We start from the raw sequence: 16,139 nt of genomic DNA, 5'->3' as shown, positions 1-16,139 counted from the left end.
TGAGCCTTGGAAGGAAACTAAACTCTGGATTTCAGCTCCTTAAACATGCAGCCCCACCCACCCCACCCCCTAGAGCTTTCTGCTCATCCAACCTTAATATTTCTGGATCCCTGGGCTTCAGCCTTGTCACCTAGCTCCCAGATACTACTCATTTCTCCAAGGAATATGTGTGAAGCCTCATATCTCAAACACACACACACACACACACACACACACACACACACACATGCATGCACGCACACCTCAATTAATTAGATTTAAAAAACAATTCAAAGACAGGCTGGACTCAGAATTTGGCCCAGAACCTTGCCAGGACTGTTTATTTACAGGGAGGGCTATGGGCCTGGGATGCCCTCAGGGCTGCATGCAATGATGAGTCCAGAACCTTAGCTCCAGCTCAGTTACTCTGGGCTTCTTGCTTCACTTGCCCCAGAAAGGCTGAGGCCAAGGGCCAGGCACCTGAAAGAAAGTGCTAGATGGATCCCAGCCCCTTATCACAAACCACACACCCCAATCAGGATGGCCCTAAGCTCATAGAAGGGAGTAAATGGGAAGAGTCAAGGACACAGGCCATTCTTCCACCCAGGACCTGGCTTTCGCACAGGCAAGGGCCTGAACAGGAGACCCCAGGCTGAGAGACCTACTGGAGAGGCTGTCAGGGGGAACTGAGGAGGTCAAGGCAGGGTTCAAAGAGCCGGCGAGCACCAGGCTGGGCTGGAAGGGACCGAGGCCAGGAGGCAGGAGCACAGAGGGTGCAGAGAATGGTAGGCAGGCCAGGCTGCTCTTCCACCATGACCTCCTCTGATAGCCCCCTAACAGGGTCAGGTTGGGACAGAAAAGCTCTAGGGCAGGTGGTAGGGTTTGGGAGCCCCTGGCAGACCCCAGAAGGGAGCAGGAGGGAGAGGCTGCACTCACCCTGGACGAGTCTGCTTCACCCAGACATGATGTGTTTGACAAAGGCTGGGAAGGGAGACAAATCAGTCATTGTACTTGACTCCTCTCGGCCCCTGAGACCTCTTCCCCTCCCTCATGCTGCCTGACTTCCAACCTTCCCACCACCCTTTCTCCAGACTAGGATTCTCTTATTTGGAAAAGCTGGAGGACTCTCCTAACCTCTGCTCTGTGTCTTCTCAGCTGACCCTCGGACATAGACGAAAGAAGCTACGTTGTCTCTGCTAATCCCCTCAACCTTGAGAAAGGTGCCAGCATTGCCCCATTGCTCAGATGAGAAAACTGAGGCTTAGAGAAGGTCAGTGACTCGATTCAGGTGACACAGCCGGTCTATCAGAGAGCTATCTCCAAAACCCATGCTCCTTCTATTACACTATCCTGTCCACTCCAGGGATGGAAAAGAACATCCATCGGGAGCTCACCACCGCCCATCTGGTGCACACAGCCTCTAGCTCCTGGATATTTCTGTTCTGTTCTGTTCTGCAGACCCGCCCAGCCCAAACTGTTCCCACATCCCTGGGTGTTCCAGGAAGTGAGGCATGACCCGATACCTTCGTAATTGATACAGCCATTGGCATCCTCTTGCCCAGCCAACAGCTGCTCCACTTCGGCCTCAGTCATCTTCTCTCCTGGGGTGGGAACAGTAGGCTCTGAATTATAGGTGGCAAAGGAGACACAGGCCCAAACCAAGCACCCCCTTGAGTCTCAGGGCCCAAGGCTCCCCAAATCTGAGAAGTGGACATCCAAGTTTTAAAGAGGGAGCTAAGGGTCTTAGATCTTTCCTACTCCCCAAGGCCTCTCCCTCCACCCTACAGCCAGCACTAGGCAAGCAGACAGACCAGGGCCCCAGTGATTGAGGCAATGACAAAGATGGAAGCTCTGGGTCCCACATCTCAGGCCTTAGCCTTGCTCTGCCAACCTGCTCTCATCTCTATCCAAGCCCAACTGAGCAAACCCAGTTAGGGAAGGTTGTTCCTGCAGAGCCTGGAGAGACATAGCCTGGATCAGGATGTGATCCTCAGGATGCAGAGACTCCCATCTACCCCCTACATATGCCGCCCGGGCAATTCCTACCCCTCCATTCCTCCCCCCTGGGCACCACCAGCCTGCATACCCAGGGTGGCAAGGACATGGCGAAGCTCAGCACCCATGACTGTCCCATTGCTCTCCTTGTCAAACACACGCAGCCCCTCCACAAAGTCCTCATAGGTGCCCTGCTCCTTGTTGCGGGAGATGTGCTGCAAGATTGGCAGGAACGTCTCAAAGTCCAGCATCTTGGCATTCATCTCTTTAGGTAGGAAGGAAAGAAAATGTGATATGAGCAGAAGCTCAAGGGGAACAGGGCGTCAGCAAGAGGCCTCACCCGAGCTCTGCCAGGCCAGGACCAGGGCAGAGGGGAAAAACCATCAGGACTCCACCTGGACCCCTAAGCTCCAGGTGGTGGGTGAGGTGGGGGAGCTGGGGTGGCAGCAGCAGGCCTGGAGGGGCCCAAAGGATCACAGAATCGGGCCCCACATGCACCATTTAGACTTCTGACATGTGACACACATGTCACAGAGGTAAACTGATAGGACTACAAAAAGAGAATTTGGCATAATTCCTCTTCTGGGTCTCAGGACTAGACCACATTGCTTGGAGCAACAATGAATCAATAATTGTTATAAATTTGCAATTCTTTTGGGACAAGCCCACTTTTCCCATATTATAGTATGTTAAAAAAGGTTTAATTTTTAAAAACCACAAATGTTGGAAATTCTTTCTTATATAACAACACAAGAATCTCCAAAAATGGAAGTGCTCGGACATCCTTTACCTCTAAGAAGGCCTGCTGGTCCTCGGGCCCTCTCCTGCCCACGTCCTTCACCCCACACTGGTGTCTTCACCAGCAAGAGGAGGAGGAGAAGGGGCCAGAACCAAGGAAAGGGCAGGGGATCAATATGGGGGCCCAGGAAGCCTCAAGAGATGGCCTCCCCTGGCCAGGGGGCTCCTGCCCTGTCTGCCTATCCCTGCCTACACCTCTCAGAAGGACATGTGTGTTAGAGCAGCTGTTAACTGTACTACCACATGTGACAGATGACATTCACAAATGGGACACGTTCCCTTGCACCACTTTTGAAACTTACCAAAACCTGCCAAATGCAGATGAATGAAAGAGGCACCATTACAGAGCTCATCTTGAATTTGCTTTAAACTTGAACAAATAATTTGTGATCTTCAGTGCTCTAACCATCCTTAGAAAGAAAGTATTCATGATACAAGTCACAGTGGTCACAGGGCACTTCAGTGTGCTAACACATCAACTGAGATACTGGGCGTGGGGGTGCGGGCAGATCCCCACCTCACATCCCTACAACCCAGGATGTCAGAGGAAGACACTGAAGCAACAGAATGTCGCTCCTGCTCAACTGGGGCTTCAACCTCACAGGGAAAACAAGAGCAAGGCCTGACCACGTTCTTCAAGAGCCAACTGTCAGAGACTTCCAAATAATTCTAGCAAGGAGAGAAGGGGTAAGCTGGGGATGGGGTCTGGTCTTGAAGGGCTAAAGCAGGGGAAGAGGAAGAGCCCCAGGGGCCTCAGGGCAGACACCAGGAGGCCGAGCCACAAGACCCATGCTGACCTTCAGGCTTGGGCTTGCCCAGGACGCGCAGCACCTCGGCATTGGTGGGGTTCTGGCCCAGTGCCCGCAGTACGTCTCCACACTGCCCATAGGTGATCTTCATCTCTCCAGTCGGTGTCCGGTCAAACAACGAGAAAGCCTCTTTGAACTCTGCAGAGAGAAGACCTGACTGCAGCCCCCTGGGCCAAGCAAAGACAGTGACTGGGAGCTGATCAGCCTCCACCCTGCCTGAAGAGCAGGTCAATGTGGTCAATAAAACATTTTGGTATTTGCCCTTGGCCATCAGACCAGCAGCCCCTCCCTGGAAGCCCCCCATGCCCATGCCGTCTTCTGACAACCAAAGAGCATCCTGGAGCCTCCATGACCTGCTCCGGCGCTGGGCCTGGGAGCTCTTCTACCAGTTATTGTCGTATAATCTGAATATCTCCCCTGCTACCCCCTCCAATCCCCCCACCCTGCCCTCCTATAGGGGTGGTGCCTGACTATCAAAACTGGGAGGGAAGTGAAACTAGCGCTGGCTCAGTAGTCAGGATTCCTGGGTTCTCATCTTGGCTCTGCTGAGTAGCTTAGAATAAGACCAGCTAGGACTCAGTTTCCTTGTGCAAACCAAGGAATAAGGCTTCACCCTCGCCTCCCTTCCCAGTTACCGTGAGAATCAAAGGAGATGGTAGCATGTGGGGGCACTTTGCAAAGTGATAAGACCTGTTCAAAAGTTGGCTAACAGGGCTGCCTGTTCCAGGCCAGGCCAACTGACATGATGAAGACCGCCCCAGCTTCACCGCTGACCTGCATGTGGCCTTGAGCAAACTATTCAACCTCGTGGACCCTCCTTTTTTTTTTTTTTTTTTTTTTTAGCTCTAAGCAGGGATGCAATGTCCACCTGAGTGGGTTACCGGAGGGGAGAAGGCTGGATTATCAAGAGTGCCAAGCCTGCTGTCTAGCACATGGTATGGGAAACAACAAAGGGTGGTTATTACTGTATTCCCTGGCTCTGGAGCCAGCCCAGAGCTCTAGGGACTAGACTCCTGAAGGTACCAGGGTGCTGTCCAAGGAGCAAGACCAAATTAAGGCACTCCTGGCCCTTTGCAAAGAACCTCAATTCCTCATTAATTTGGATACAACCAGTTCATTACTGTGGATAATTTGGACTGGGAATGGCAAAGAAATGGTTTACTGGGCAGATTAACAATATGTATGAACCACTTAGGAAAAAAGCTCCTTTTAATCCTCATCAAATACTCTAGAAACGTTTATTCCTTAGAGGTTACCCACGGATTATTTATAAACCATTCCACATATCAAAGCAGTCCCTCCCCCAAAGACATTTATTTGCAAGTCTTTATTAGGCTTTGTAAGAATTTAAAAGATACAAAACCACATGTCTTTCAATTACTGAATAATTAAGTTCAAATTCCATTGCCATTGCTTATTAGCTGCGTGACGTTGAGCAAATAAATATTTAACCTCTATAAACCTCTTCTCCTTTATAAATGGCACCTACCTCAGAGTATTCTTAAATTACACTTATGTTATATACAATAACGTAGGTTACAAATCTTAATAAAATGTCCTGCATATAGTAAATGCTCAAACAATGCTGCTAGTCTTTTCTTAATGGTTTAATCTTAATTTTACCACTTAACTATGTGATTCTGGCCAGGTCACTTAACCTCACTGACCTTAGTTTCCTCCTCTGTCAAAAGGAAATAACGCCTACCTCACCGTTTTGTTAGAAGGATCTAAATTGTTTTTTTAAACTTTTAAAGCGATTAGCATGGCTTCTGGCACAAATTCAGTACTCAATAAATATGTTAGTTGAACCTGAACTCAGAGTTTTGGATCTCCCAGTTCATTCAGAAGACTGAAGTCAGATTTAATAAAAGTCCTCATGAAAAAAAGAATATAATGATACTTAATAAGGAGGTGGAACAAAAATAAATAAATTTTAAAAAATGAGGTGGAACGCGACAGGATGGGGGAGTAAAAGAACAATGACTTATGATATGATCACTGACAATGGACCAAGTTCTAAGCTAATTAATCTTTCAAAAACTCTATGCTATGGGTATTATTGTCTTCATTTGTAGCCCAATGCACATGTGACTTCTGACCAATTATTCAGGACACCAAGAAAATAGTGAGGAAGAAGGAGGAGAAGGAAAGGACCTGCTGTACCTGTTAACACCCCAGCCCGCTGCAAACCGTGGTAATACACATAAGCCAAAACACTGAAGTTTAGGGCTGCTACTACATAGAAGACAAAGCCAGTATGATCTTGGGGTGTATGAGAGGTGATGAGGTGATGTTCATGGGCCCAGAAGAAACCTTTTCTTGATAGTCTGTAGGAGTTGGGTGCTTGCTAGAGCAATGAGCAAAGGTGGTAATCCCTTCCTATAAGAATATGGAAATCTGGGCGCCTGGATCGCTCAGTTGGTTGAGCATCCAATTCTTGATGTCCATTTATGTCATGATCTCAATGTCATGAGATCAAGCCCTGCCTCATGGCTCTGTGCTCACTGGGGAGTCTGCTTTTCTCCCTTTTCCTTTTGCCATCCACCTCACATGCCCTCTCTCAAATAAATAATCTTTAAAAAAAGAAAAAGAATATGGAAATCTGGAAAGGGACCAAGAGTTAGAAGTTAGTTTTCTACAAGAAAAAAAAAAGCATTATAATTAAATGGGGCCATACCACCAGGAGAATATAAAGCTAAGACAGGATTTGATAACTATCTTCAAATGAATGGAGGATATCTGAAGGATGCTGAATAGAGTCACAGACTTTCTGAGTTGAAAAGAACCAAATATTCTTACTTTGCAGATAAGAAAATTAAGGTTCAAAAAAGTGACCTTGCCCAAAGTCTCATGGCTATAGTGGCAGAATTAGGGCCAACACTAAAATCTAATTCCAGGGTTGCCTCGGTGGCTCAGTGGTTGAACGTCTGCCTTTGGCTCAGGTCATGATCCCAGGATCCTGGGATTGAATCCCATGTTGGGCTACCCCACAGGGAGCCTGCTTCTCCCTCTGCCTGTGTCTCTGCCTCTCTGTCTCTCTCATAAATGAATGAATGAATGAATATCTCCTGAGTCCAAATACTCTTTCTAGCATAATACAAGAAAGCCATCTTCAGCTTCATCAAAGAGCAAATGAAGAGACAGCAGGAGTAAAATTCAAACAGAAACAATTCCGATCCAAAGTAAGGGACAATGTCTTCAAGGTCGGAGGGATGACAGACTGAAAGGAGTTAGATCATAGCCCTGAAAATCTTCCTGGACCAAAGAGGCAACCAGCTGTCCCAGTTAGCTTTGATGGGGACTCTCATTTGGGAAATGAAAAATTTTTATTGTTAGTTGATTCTCTCAAATCCTCATGGGTACCCCCATGCTTATATCTATGCACAAGTATATATTTAACTAAGATGCATTTAAATTAATTTTAAGTATTTTGTAGCACACCAAACTATTGACTAAAAGTGAATGTCCATGGGGTATTGCAAAAGTGAGTCAGATTCAATTTACTAGTTTCAAAATACATCTGCTGGTTCTAATGCCCTATTTGTGGGTAAATTGGCATCACTTTTTGGGAAGGCAATTTCACAATAACTCTTATAGTTTAAAATGTATGTATCCTTTTTTTTTTTTAAGATTTTACTTATTTATTCATGAGACACAGAGAGAGAGGGAGAGAGAAAGAGAGGGAGAAGCAGGCTCCATGCAGGGAGCCTGATGCGGGACTTGATCCCAGGTCTCCAGGATCACACCCTGGGCCAAAGGCAAGCACTAAACCACTGAGCCACCCAGGGATCCCCTGTATGTATCCTTTGACCCACTCCTAGGAAGTTCCCCTGGGGGAAGCATGCTGATAACTCCCCACCGGCAACAATCTAAAGCTCCATCCCAATTAGCCTGATTCAATTAAAAGGTACATCTGTGTATGAGACTCTGTAATGCTTGAAAAAAATGAAGCAGAACTGTTAACTATAAAAAGATACCAAGGTATAATAGGTTTATTATTAAATAATATACATTAGTAAAGCCAAATATGTATTAAATAAAAGATGCAGGATAGTATATATCACACGACTCAATTTGTGTAAATTTTATACATACATATCGGTAAGTCACTATAAATTTTTCTTGAAGGACACAGAGGCTTATTAACAGTAGTTACCTTTGGGACAGGAATCAACATGACAGGAAAGCAAGAGGAAACTATTTTTATTTTTCATTATTTACCTTTAAGTAGTATATGAATTTTTGTTTTTGTTTTACCACGTGCGGGTATTAGTTTACTTTTTAAAATATACTATGTGCTTAAAATCAAGGGGGTGGATCAGATGACCTTTCAAGGTCCCTTCTAACTCCAATGACTTCATGTCCTAGAAGCATTTAGTGAGGAAAACAGAGGGATAAGTTGCAGTGGCAATAAGCCCCAGCTATAAAGCAGATAGCACATGATGAAACATTCCATCCTCAAAACAGCAGACTCCCACAGGAGGAGGGTAACAATCAGGTTGGGGAGTTGGAGATTGGAGGCTTGTCTTGAAGCCGCACTTAAGAGCACTTCCTAGAACACTGAGAAAACAAACTGTCTTCATCCAAGATGGAGAAGGGTTGGTGATGGGGATCACAGATGGACTAGGCACCCCCAAGTCACTGGCCCTGTCGTCATTAGCAGGTGAGCATCTCAGTGAGCTATAGGATGAGAGGAGAGGATGCCAGTGACTTAAGGAGGGCTTTCCAATAACAGGAACAGAAATGAGTGTTCTAGATATCTTGAATAGTAGATTTTGTGGGTAGAGGGGGGGAAAAGAAATTTTTGTTGTGCATCTATTATGTCTCAGGCAGTCTGACAGGATAGTTGAGAATTCATGTCTGCAATCAGATTTCCTGAGTTAGAGTTCTGCTCTACTAACTGCCTGCGTGAGACTGGGCAAACTACTGAACCTGTGCCTCAGTTTTATCAGTCAATGGGGGTGGTAATAGTCCCTACCTCCTGGGGGTGTGGTGAGAATTGAGTTAATCCACATAAAGCGCTTATGTGATAACATATGTTAGGTGAAAAGAAGCAAACAGAAAACCTTTGGCAAACACAAGTTAGTAATGATGAGAACGGTGATTACTATTAACCTGGAGATAGCAACCACTCCTCTCAGTCCTCCTCCTCCTGGAAAGTACAACAGCAGGCGTGCTAGGGAAGGTGGGGTTGTCAGTACTCACCTTCGATCTGGTCAGCAGTGAAGTCTATCTGTGGGGAGGGAAACACAGGAATGAGACTGCCGAAGGCTCCCGGAGGGAAGCAGAAGTGGCTTCCACCACAGTCAGGGGGCAACTCCCACAGGCCACCAGTGAGGGGCAGAGACTCAGGGCAGAGCCCCAGATGAATGAACTACAATATCAAATAATGCAGCCACAAGTGCTCCCTCAATACTGCAAATGAAGTGATGGCTCAAAATGAAAGAGAGAAAGAAATGTTCCAGATAACTCTAGAAGATATGCTCTCTGTGGTGATTTCTTCAGGTCAAATATAAATTGCCAATCCTAGCTGACCATAAACTGCCCTCAATTTCCACCCTACTCCATAATCCACCCACAATCATACATCCTCTCCCTTTGGGCAGCCACCATTCCTCACCTTCGATCTCTCTGTCCTACTTGATGATGACCATCCACCTCCTGCAATCCCACCTTCCCTTCCCTGCCCCTTCCACCCCCACCCCTCCTCTTAGGCACTGGGACAGCAAGCCTAGCATTCCTGAACTATTCTACAGTCCTGCCTCCAGGTGTGCCCAGGCCCCCTGATGCCAGGGCTCTCCTGGGTCAGGGATTTTTGTTACTGTTCACAGAAATGCCTGGCACAGGGTAGACACTCAAAAAATATTTGTTGAGCAAAGGAATAAATTTGGATACACTCCCACAATGCATAATAATTCAATGGTGAATAAAGAGTCAGGTGGGAGGCTCTGAAAATGAATGACAAGGAACAAGCATGAGTCATCATCGTCATTTGGGATTTTGGCGTTACTTCACCAGCCTTATCTGCCACCACCCTCCCCACCTAATCCCCTTTCCAGGGGTGGTGGTAACCACTGCAGGCACATCTCCTTCATGGACCACCATTTCTAGTCCTAACTCTGCTGCTTGTGCTGTGCCTCCCAGGCAGACCCCTGTTAATGAGGACCTCTGGGGGTGGCTGGAATAAGCTAGGAGAGGGGAGGAGGGGTTACACTGGGTTGGGTAGGAAACTAGCTGTGACCAGGAATGGAATGGCCGCAGGAGGGGTTGGTCAGCAAGGTATAAATACCCCTGAACTAGGGTAAAGGATGCTTTGCATGAACTCTGAGGAAAAGGTGCAGTTGCTTTGCTTTGTAACGTGCTAAGTCCCAGGAGTAAATGTGTAAGAGAAATTAATGTAAAAACATAAAATCAGAATCTATGGTCATAACCATACATATTGGGGTTAAGTTTACTTTTGTTCTAGTCTTTGAGCACAGACTTCAAAGCAAAGGAACCAAATAACCACAATAATGAAGGGGTTACATTACATTTTTTTTTTTCACTTTAAAGCAATTTCAACTATGGTCAGGTTTGGAAGATCCAGGCATGGGAAAGAGGACTGCAGTGGGGGGGCGGAATGAGTGGGGGGTGGATGGAGAGGCAATGGGTCAAAGAGAAGGCTCTGATCTGATACCACGAGGTAGCTGTCACCCGGATGCCGGGGGCCAGGCTATCCCATAGGAGTAGCCCATTATCAGAACAAATCAGAAATAAAATCATCCTGAGGGGTATGGGGAGAGTCAGCTTTTCTCACTAGGTTCTGCCCATAGTGGGAGTAATTAATGTATGACCCACGTACTTTCAAGGTCTTACACTATCACCTCCATGTGTACCACAACCAAACCCAGGGACATGCAACTACTTCCATCTCTTGGCCAAACCAGTTGTGCTTGACCCCTCACCCTTGTAGGAATTACCACAGATCAACCCCAGGGCCCTTGGCACAGCTGCAGGGGGGCTGTGGGCACCAGGAGGAATCCTGAGAGACTAGGGAGGGTCAGTTTCCCTATCTTCTTGTTGCAGCACCGGGTCCTGAGCCCTTATTTTGATCTGATTCCTCACCACCCCTGGCCCTGCCCTCATGGGTATCCCCAGGGGCCCACCACTCCCAACCTGTTATTAATAGCTCTTCATACCAGAAGCACTTGACCTCTCACATTCTGGTGCCAAGGCTTAGAACTGCTTCACTCTCCAGAGGTCTCTGACCCCTCCTTCCCCAGCCCGGCCCCTCCCAGTTCCATTCCTTCAGCAGCTGGGCCAGATAGCTGGGAGGCCTGAAGTGACTGAGTCAGCAGGCAGGGCCCAGGCCAGCCGCAGGGAGAGGAACCTTCCAGGGTGAGGGGAGCAGGGTGGGCAGAGAGGGAAGCAGGCCCCCCTCCCTCACCGGGTTAGAGGGTGGGCCTCGTCCTAAGATGGGCCAGTCCCCTGCAGACTCCAGACAGGAGCCTAGGCTGAGGCCACAGAAGGAGGAGGGAACCACCTCGGCAGGGGAGGAGAGAGGGAAGCAGGCTCCTCTCTGTCCCCACCACCCTCCTACTGCAAGGGTCTTGGTGAACAAAGCCTTTCCCAGACTCCCTCCTCCCTTGCCATTTATATAACTCATTCCAAGGTACGTTGGCCATTATTGGTACGTGTCTTTTCTCCAGAAAGATAAGGTACCACCTCTGAGGGAAGGGTCAGTCTCTTTTTCTTTACTATTATGGCTCCCACAGTGCATTAAAATTTAAGGCTGAATAGTTGGTTGGTAATGCCTCCCTGCCATTCCTGACTCTGACAGAGCAGGGCTTCCTCAGAGCAGAAACCCATTCCTGAGGGGCAAGGCCTACGACCCCAAATCCCCCTCACCAGCCCCAGTGCCAGCTCCACCATCCCGTGCCCCATGATGCGGGGCATAGGCACCACAGTTCCCATCCCGGTCCAGCCTCCAGGAAATAGATCTCTAAGGTCCAAGACAGACAGGATCCTGAAGGTCATCCCCACCTCCATTCCAGTGGTTAAGGCTCACTCACCTTTACACTCTTGGGATCAAAGGCAGGTTCCTTGGGGGGTTCAGGAGCTGGGGCAGGGGCAGGGGCTGGGGCAGCCTTGGCTGCTTCCTTCTTAGGCTCGGGCTTCTTGGGAGGCATGTTGTCTTGCTGGGATCTCCGGTGGAGGTGGGAGCTAGGACAGAATCAAGAGATGTGGCGCCTAGGAGAGGAGACAGGAGACTGGGCTGCCTCCCTCCCCTTTTATCCTGGGCAGGAGCCCCCACAGAGGGGCTGGGTGAGAGCAAGAGCAACCGCCCTGACTATAAAAGGAAGAAACACCAGCAGGGTACAGCTGACAACTGTGTATTGTCACCAGGTTTGGGGCCACGAGCCTCCCCTCCCTCCACACCTCACACTCCTCCCGGCCTCCACCTCTGGGACAGGCTGACCCTTCCTGCCAATTGGTGGAAGCCCAGAGGGGCCAGGAAGACAGACCCTCCAAAAACGCCAGAGTCCAGCCAGAGAGATGAGCTGACTGGAGCAGTTGATAACCCTCACACAAAGCCCAGGGGAGGGTAAGGCTTTTTTTAGCCCCTCCAGAGCAGAGGCAGCCCACTGCACATTCCTTTTAAGCCGGCTCCTTTAAGCTGAGAGCCACTCTGGGGCCTCAGCTCTGCCCTGAGGCTCAGCTCTAGGCCTGGAGCCCTGAAGCAACAGCTGGTCTGGCCAACCCCCCCCCCCCCCCCCCCCCGCCCCTCACCCTCCCTATTCACAGGCTAAAAGCCCTCCATCCTCCAGAGCAGGCATCCCAGGAACTCCACAGACCTCAAATCCCCCGGCTTACCCTCACCACCAGCCACCTCCATCATTCATTCAGGGAGTCCTGAGAGGCAGAGGGGTGTGGCTAAAAGTCAAGGTGACTGGAGGTCAGACAACTTGGGTCTCCTTGTCACTATACCTTTAACTCTGGACGCTAGGTGTGCATGTGCAGGTGTGCGTGTCTGTGTGTGTGTGTGTCTGTGAAGTGCTTACCGTGTACCAGGCACTGTTCAATGCTATTGTATAAAATCTCATTACCTCTTCACCCCAATCCTACAAACTAGATATTATTCCCATTTTACACTTAGGGAGATTGAAACTAAAAGTGGTCAGGTAACAAGGTCACTCAGCTAATTAGCTATGAGCTGGATCAGGACCCAGGTGTATCTGATTCTAAAGTGTATGCTTATATCATTGAGATCATAATCCCATTTATGGGGACACCTGGGTGGCTCAGTGGTTGAGCATCTGCCTTTGGCTCAGGGCTTGATCCGGGGGTCCTAGGATTGAGTCCCGCATCAGGCCCCCTGCAGGGTGCCTGCTTCTCCCTCTGCCTCTGTGTCTTTCATGAATAAATAAATAGTCTTAAAAAATAATAATAATCCCATTTATGGGATTTATGGTGGGGGGTGTGCACATATGTCTGTGTGTTCATCTGAAAGGCCAGGACGTATACACACTAAAGTGTTAGGGAGACACACCCCTGGGACCTGGGGGCAGTGAGGAAGGGAGATGACAGCAGTTCAGAATTTTGTACTTTTTTCACTTCCTGCATTAATGGAAATTTTTAGAACTAGCATGTACTGTTTAAAAAAAAAAAAACACTTAAAGGCTATACAATGTTCAGAAAACAACAACCAAAAAGCTTACCCACCACACAGAATTGCTTTGAGCTGAACTTTAAGACTCTCCAGTTGAGAGGATGAAAACTCAAGTCAAGAAAAGCCAAAAAGTTACCTCTGCCTCTCTAGGCCTGGACTTCTTACCTATAAACAGGATTACTAGACTACATACCACCTGGTCCCTGCTAGCTCCTAAGTCTGCGTGCAGTTCCAGGTGCCTGGGGGCTCACACCCACTCATTCCCTAGGCTCCATTTCCCAGATCTTTCCCAGCCCAAGGGCCCTTGGAGTTGGTCTCATCCTACCTGCTTTTGTGAGGAACCTAATGCCTAACGCCAGTCTTTTAAGCTGCCCAGAGACATTCAGCCACTCATAGAGCCGAGCCAGCTAATTCTGGCTCCCCATGTGGTGTGTGGAGCTCTGACCCCACCCTGCTGCTCTTACAAACCTAGATGTGCCCTCACCACTGGTAAGCGGAGAAGCCTTCAGAGGAAACTGAGGCAGGAAAAGGAGCCAGGACTTGCCCAAGGTGATACAAGAACAAGACCCAAACCCAGGTCAGTACTGGTCCTGGCTGGGATAGCAGCTGTTCACTCTTTCACCTCACCTCACCCCTCCTGGGCCTCACCTTCTGTCTTCCTTCTGAGTTCCTGTCATCTGCTTCCAGGGGCCTCTGCTTGCACTCTTGCACTCTCCCTGTCTGACCCTTCCCTGACTTCCTCACTCCCCAGACGTTGGGAGCTCAGGTTGTGGGAGGTGAGAAGGGAGGAAACAAAAGCCCAGCCTCTCCCCTTCTCTCCTCCCACTGCAACCTCTTCCCAGACTAGGTGTGCTGTGGAGTTTGGTGGAAAAGCTGCAAGCCAGAAGCTGGAAGATCCAGGCACTAGACCTGACTTTGCCAGCCACTCCCCTTCTCTGGGCCTGAGCTTGCTTATCTCTAAAATGAGAGATAATCAGGAGCTTTCAAACAGTGTTCAACAGACACCCAAGACCCAAGCCTCCCTTAAATTGCTTCCGGCTGTAAGGGATGCAGAGAGGCCAGGTTTGGAGCTTCCCCTGCCATTTCAGTCAGCACCACTCCTGCGTGTTTTCTACATGGGGGTCCCACGATCATTGTCAAAGAAATGATTCCATGGTTTAAAAGTAAAAATAACCACTGAGTGAGATGCTTTCATATATCCTTTCCAGTCAAGAAACAAGTTATTCGAACCATTCTAGTAAGAAGCTTGATCCTCAAAAGACAGAAAGGGGTTTCCTTTCATTTCATTTATCTTTTTCTTTTTTCCTTTTTCTTTCTTTCTTTTTGTAATGAGCAAAATATCCAGTCTGCTTGGAGACAGAGCTATGAGGTTAGAGAGCTGGGAAGACTGAATGAGGCTAGCTGAGCAACTACAGACATGAAAGGATGTGGGCCTTAGAGATAGACGAACATAAGGCTGAATGCTAGATTTGCCATTTCCTAATCTCCGGTCCAGTACCCTAAGGACCTTCAGCAGTAAACATTTCCTTCTCAAGTTGTTGTGAGATCTGTATGAAACAACATGAGCAAAGCACCACAAGCCACCCCTGGCACATTGGAAACACTCACAGCTGTTCATTTGTTTTCCTAGATGAAGCTAGACGTGCGTCTGGGTTTCTCAGACTCCTTGGAAGGAACTCTAGGAAAGAGGGGCATGTGGGGGAGGAGCAGCACAGGTAAGGTGGCAGTGGCTACTGGGATTATGAGGTGGGGGTTTAGGAATGAGGAAGAGGTGGAGAGAAATGGGGGTTCGAGGAGGGCGGTCACTGGTACCCATGGTGTGACATATTTGTGGCTCAGAAAGCATGTTGCAGGTCCCTGGGGCCAAGCAGCCTGCCTGTCAGCCACACTCAGATGAGGAGCCAGCCTGCCTGAAACTTTAGGCCACAGGCGCCCCAGCGTGGGAGGAGACACTCCTCAAATCAGTTTCTGATGCTCTTTAAGCAACACCAGCTAAAAGAGTGTCTGGCACTTCAGAAGCAACTGGAGGAGAGTGTGGTTTTCCAGAAAGAGCTATGCATCAAGAGTCAAGATACCCGCCCCTGGCCTTGTTATTATTACCATAACTCATGATGCCCACAGTTCAGAAGAGCTCAATAACTGGAGCCAGAGGTGTCACTTTTGCGGCCCTCATTCTACTTCATGGTCACTGGCTTTTCCCTTCTTGTCTGTCTAGAGTATCCTGCACCAGGCCTACAGCATAGCTTCCCCCTCCAATACATGCTGACCAAGTAGAGCAAAGGAAAGAAAGAGAAAGAAAGCAGAGACTGTAGAGGCAAATTAGAAGTAGGTATTGGCAGCCTGCCAAGTGCCCCTGAGAGGCCTCTAATGCCCACTCAGATGCTCCCACTGGAAGGACTTCAAACTTGGTAGATGGAAAACTCCGGACAGAATTTCACACCAACCCATTTACACCCCATGTCAAACTCGGAGACAGACACTTAGCTTAGAGAACTGACATCAGCCCTCAACTGGGCTGAGCTTACTACATACACTCACTTGTTCTTCCCCCTTCCTCTCTAACCACACACACCCTGTGTCCCTGAAAGAGATCCATCAGAGTCTCCTGCCTGGGATCAAATGCTGCTGACAGGAGGCCTGGCTCTTAATGCCTTGTCCTTGTCACCCTCCCTCCTCTCTTCTGGCCAACATCTCACAAGCTAGACATCATGCAGCAATGCCCTGGCCAACACTAATCTGTCCCCATAGAGGGCACTGGGTAAATTGGGCTCTGCTGCAAGGCAGGGGTAAGAAAGCCCACTCAGGAGCCGGACTGCCCGGGTTAGAGTCTTGACTCAGGGGGTTAGGCAAACTCGTTAACTTTTTTCTTTTTTAAGATTTTATTGATTTGGGCAGCCCCGGTTGCACAG

At 48.6% G+C, this 16,139-nt stretch overlaps 1 protein-coding gene across 1 annotated transcript; it reads right to left on the bottom strand.

Moving 5' to 3' along the window:
• Positions 1–325: 325 nt before the first annotated feature.
• MYL4 (myosin light chain 4) lies at positions 326–11,749 on the bottom strand. The gene is made up of 7 exons (XM_055332414.1): positions 11,633–11,749; positions 8,787–8,814; positions 3,570–3,719; positions 2,066–2,239; positions 1,503–1,580; positions 916–960; positions 326–459 (listed from the first exon to the last, which is right to left on the bottom strand). The coding sequence occupies exons 1-6, from the start codon at positions 11,747–11,749 to the stop codon at positions 932–934; spliced, it is 576 nt and encodes a 191-aa protein (XP_055188389.1). The 3' UTR covers positions 326–459; positions 916–931.
• Positions 11,750–16,139: the final 4,390 nt, after the last annotated feature.

This window comes from Nyctereutes procyonoides, unplaced genomic scaffold, assembly GCF_905146905.1.
Source record: "Nyctereutes procyonoides isolate TBG_1078 unplaced genomic scaffold, NYPRO_anot_genome, whole genome shotgun sequence".
In the NCBI taxonomy this organism is placed as follows: Eukaryota; Metazoa; Chordata; class Mammalia; order Carnivora; family Canidae; genus Nyctereutes; species Nyctereutes procyonoides.
This window is presented reverse-complemented; position numbering and strand designations above follow the sequence as displayed.

Excerpts from the sequence above, each read along its gene's own strand:
- MYL4 (XM_055332414.1), bottom strand. The coding sequence starts at position 11,749 with ATGCCTCCCAAGAAGCCCGAGCCTAAGAAGGAAGCAGCCAAGGCTGCC. Across the intron at positions 8,815-11,632 it reads TTGATCCCAAGAGTGTAAAG|ATAGACTTCACTGCTGACCA; the intron begins GTGAGTGAGCCT and ends CCCTCCCCACAG. Across the intron at positions 3,720-8,786 it reads CACTGCTGACCAGATCGAAG|AGTTCAAAGAGGCTTTCTCG; the intron begins GTGAGTACTGAC and ends TTCTCTCTGCAG.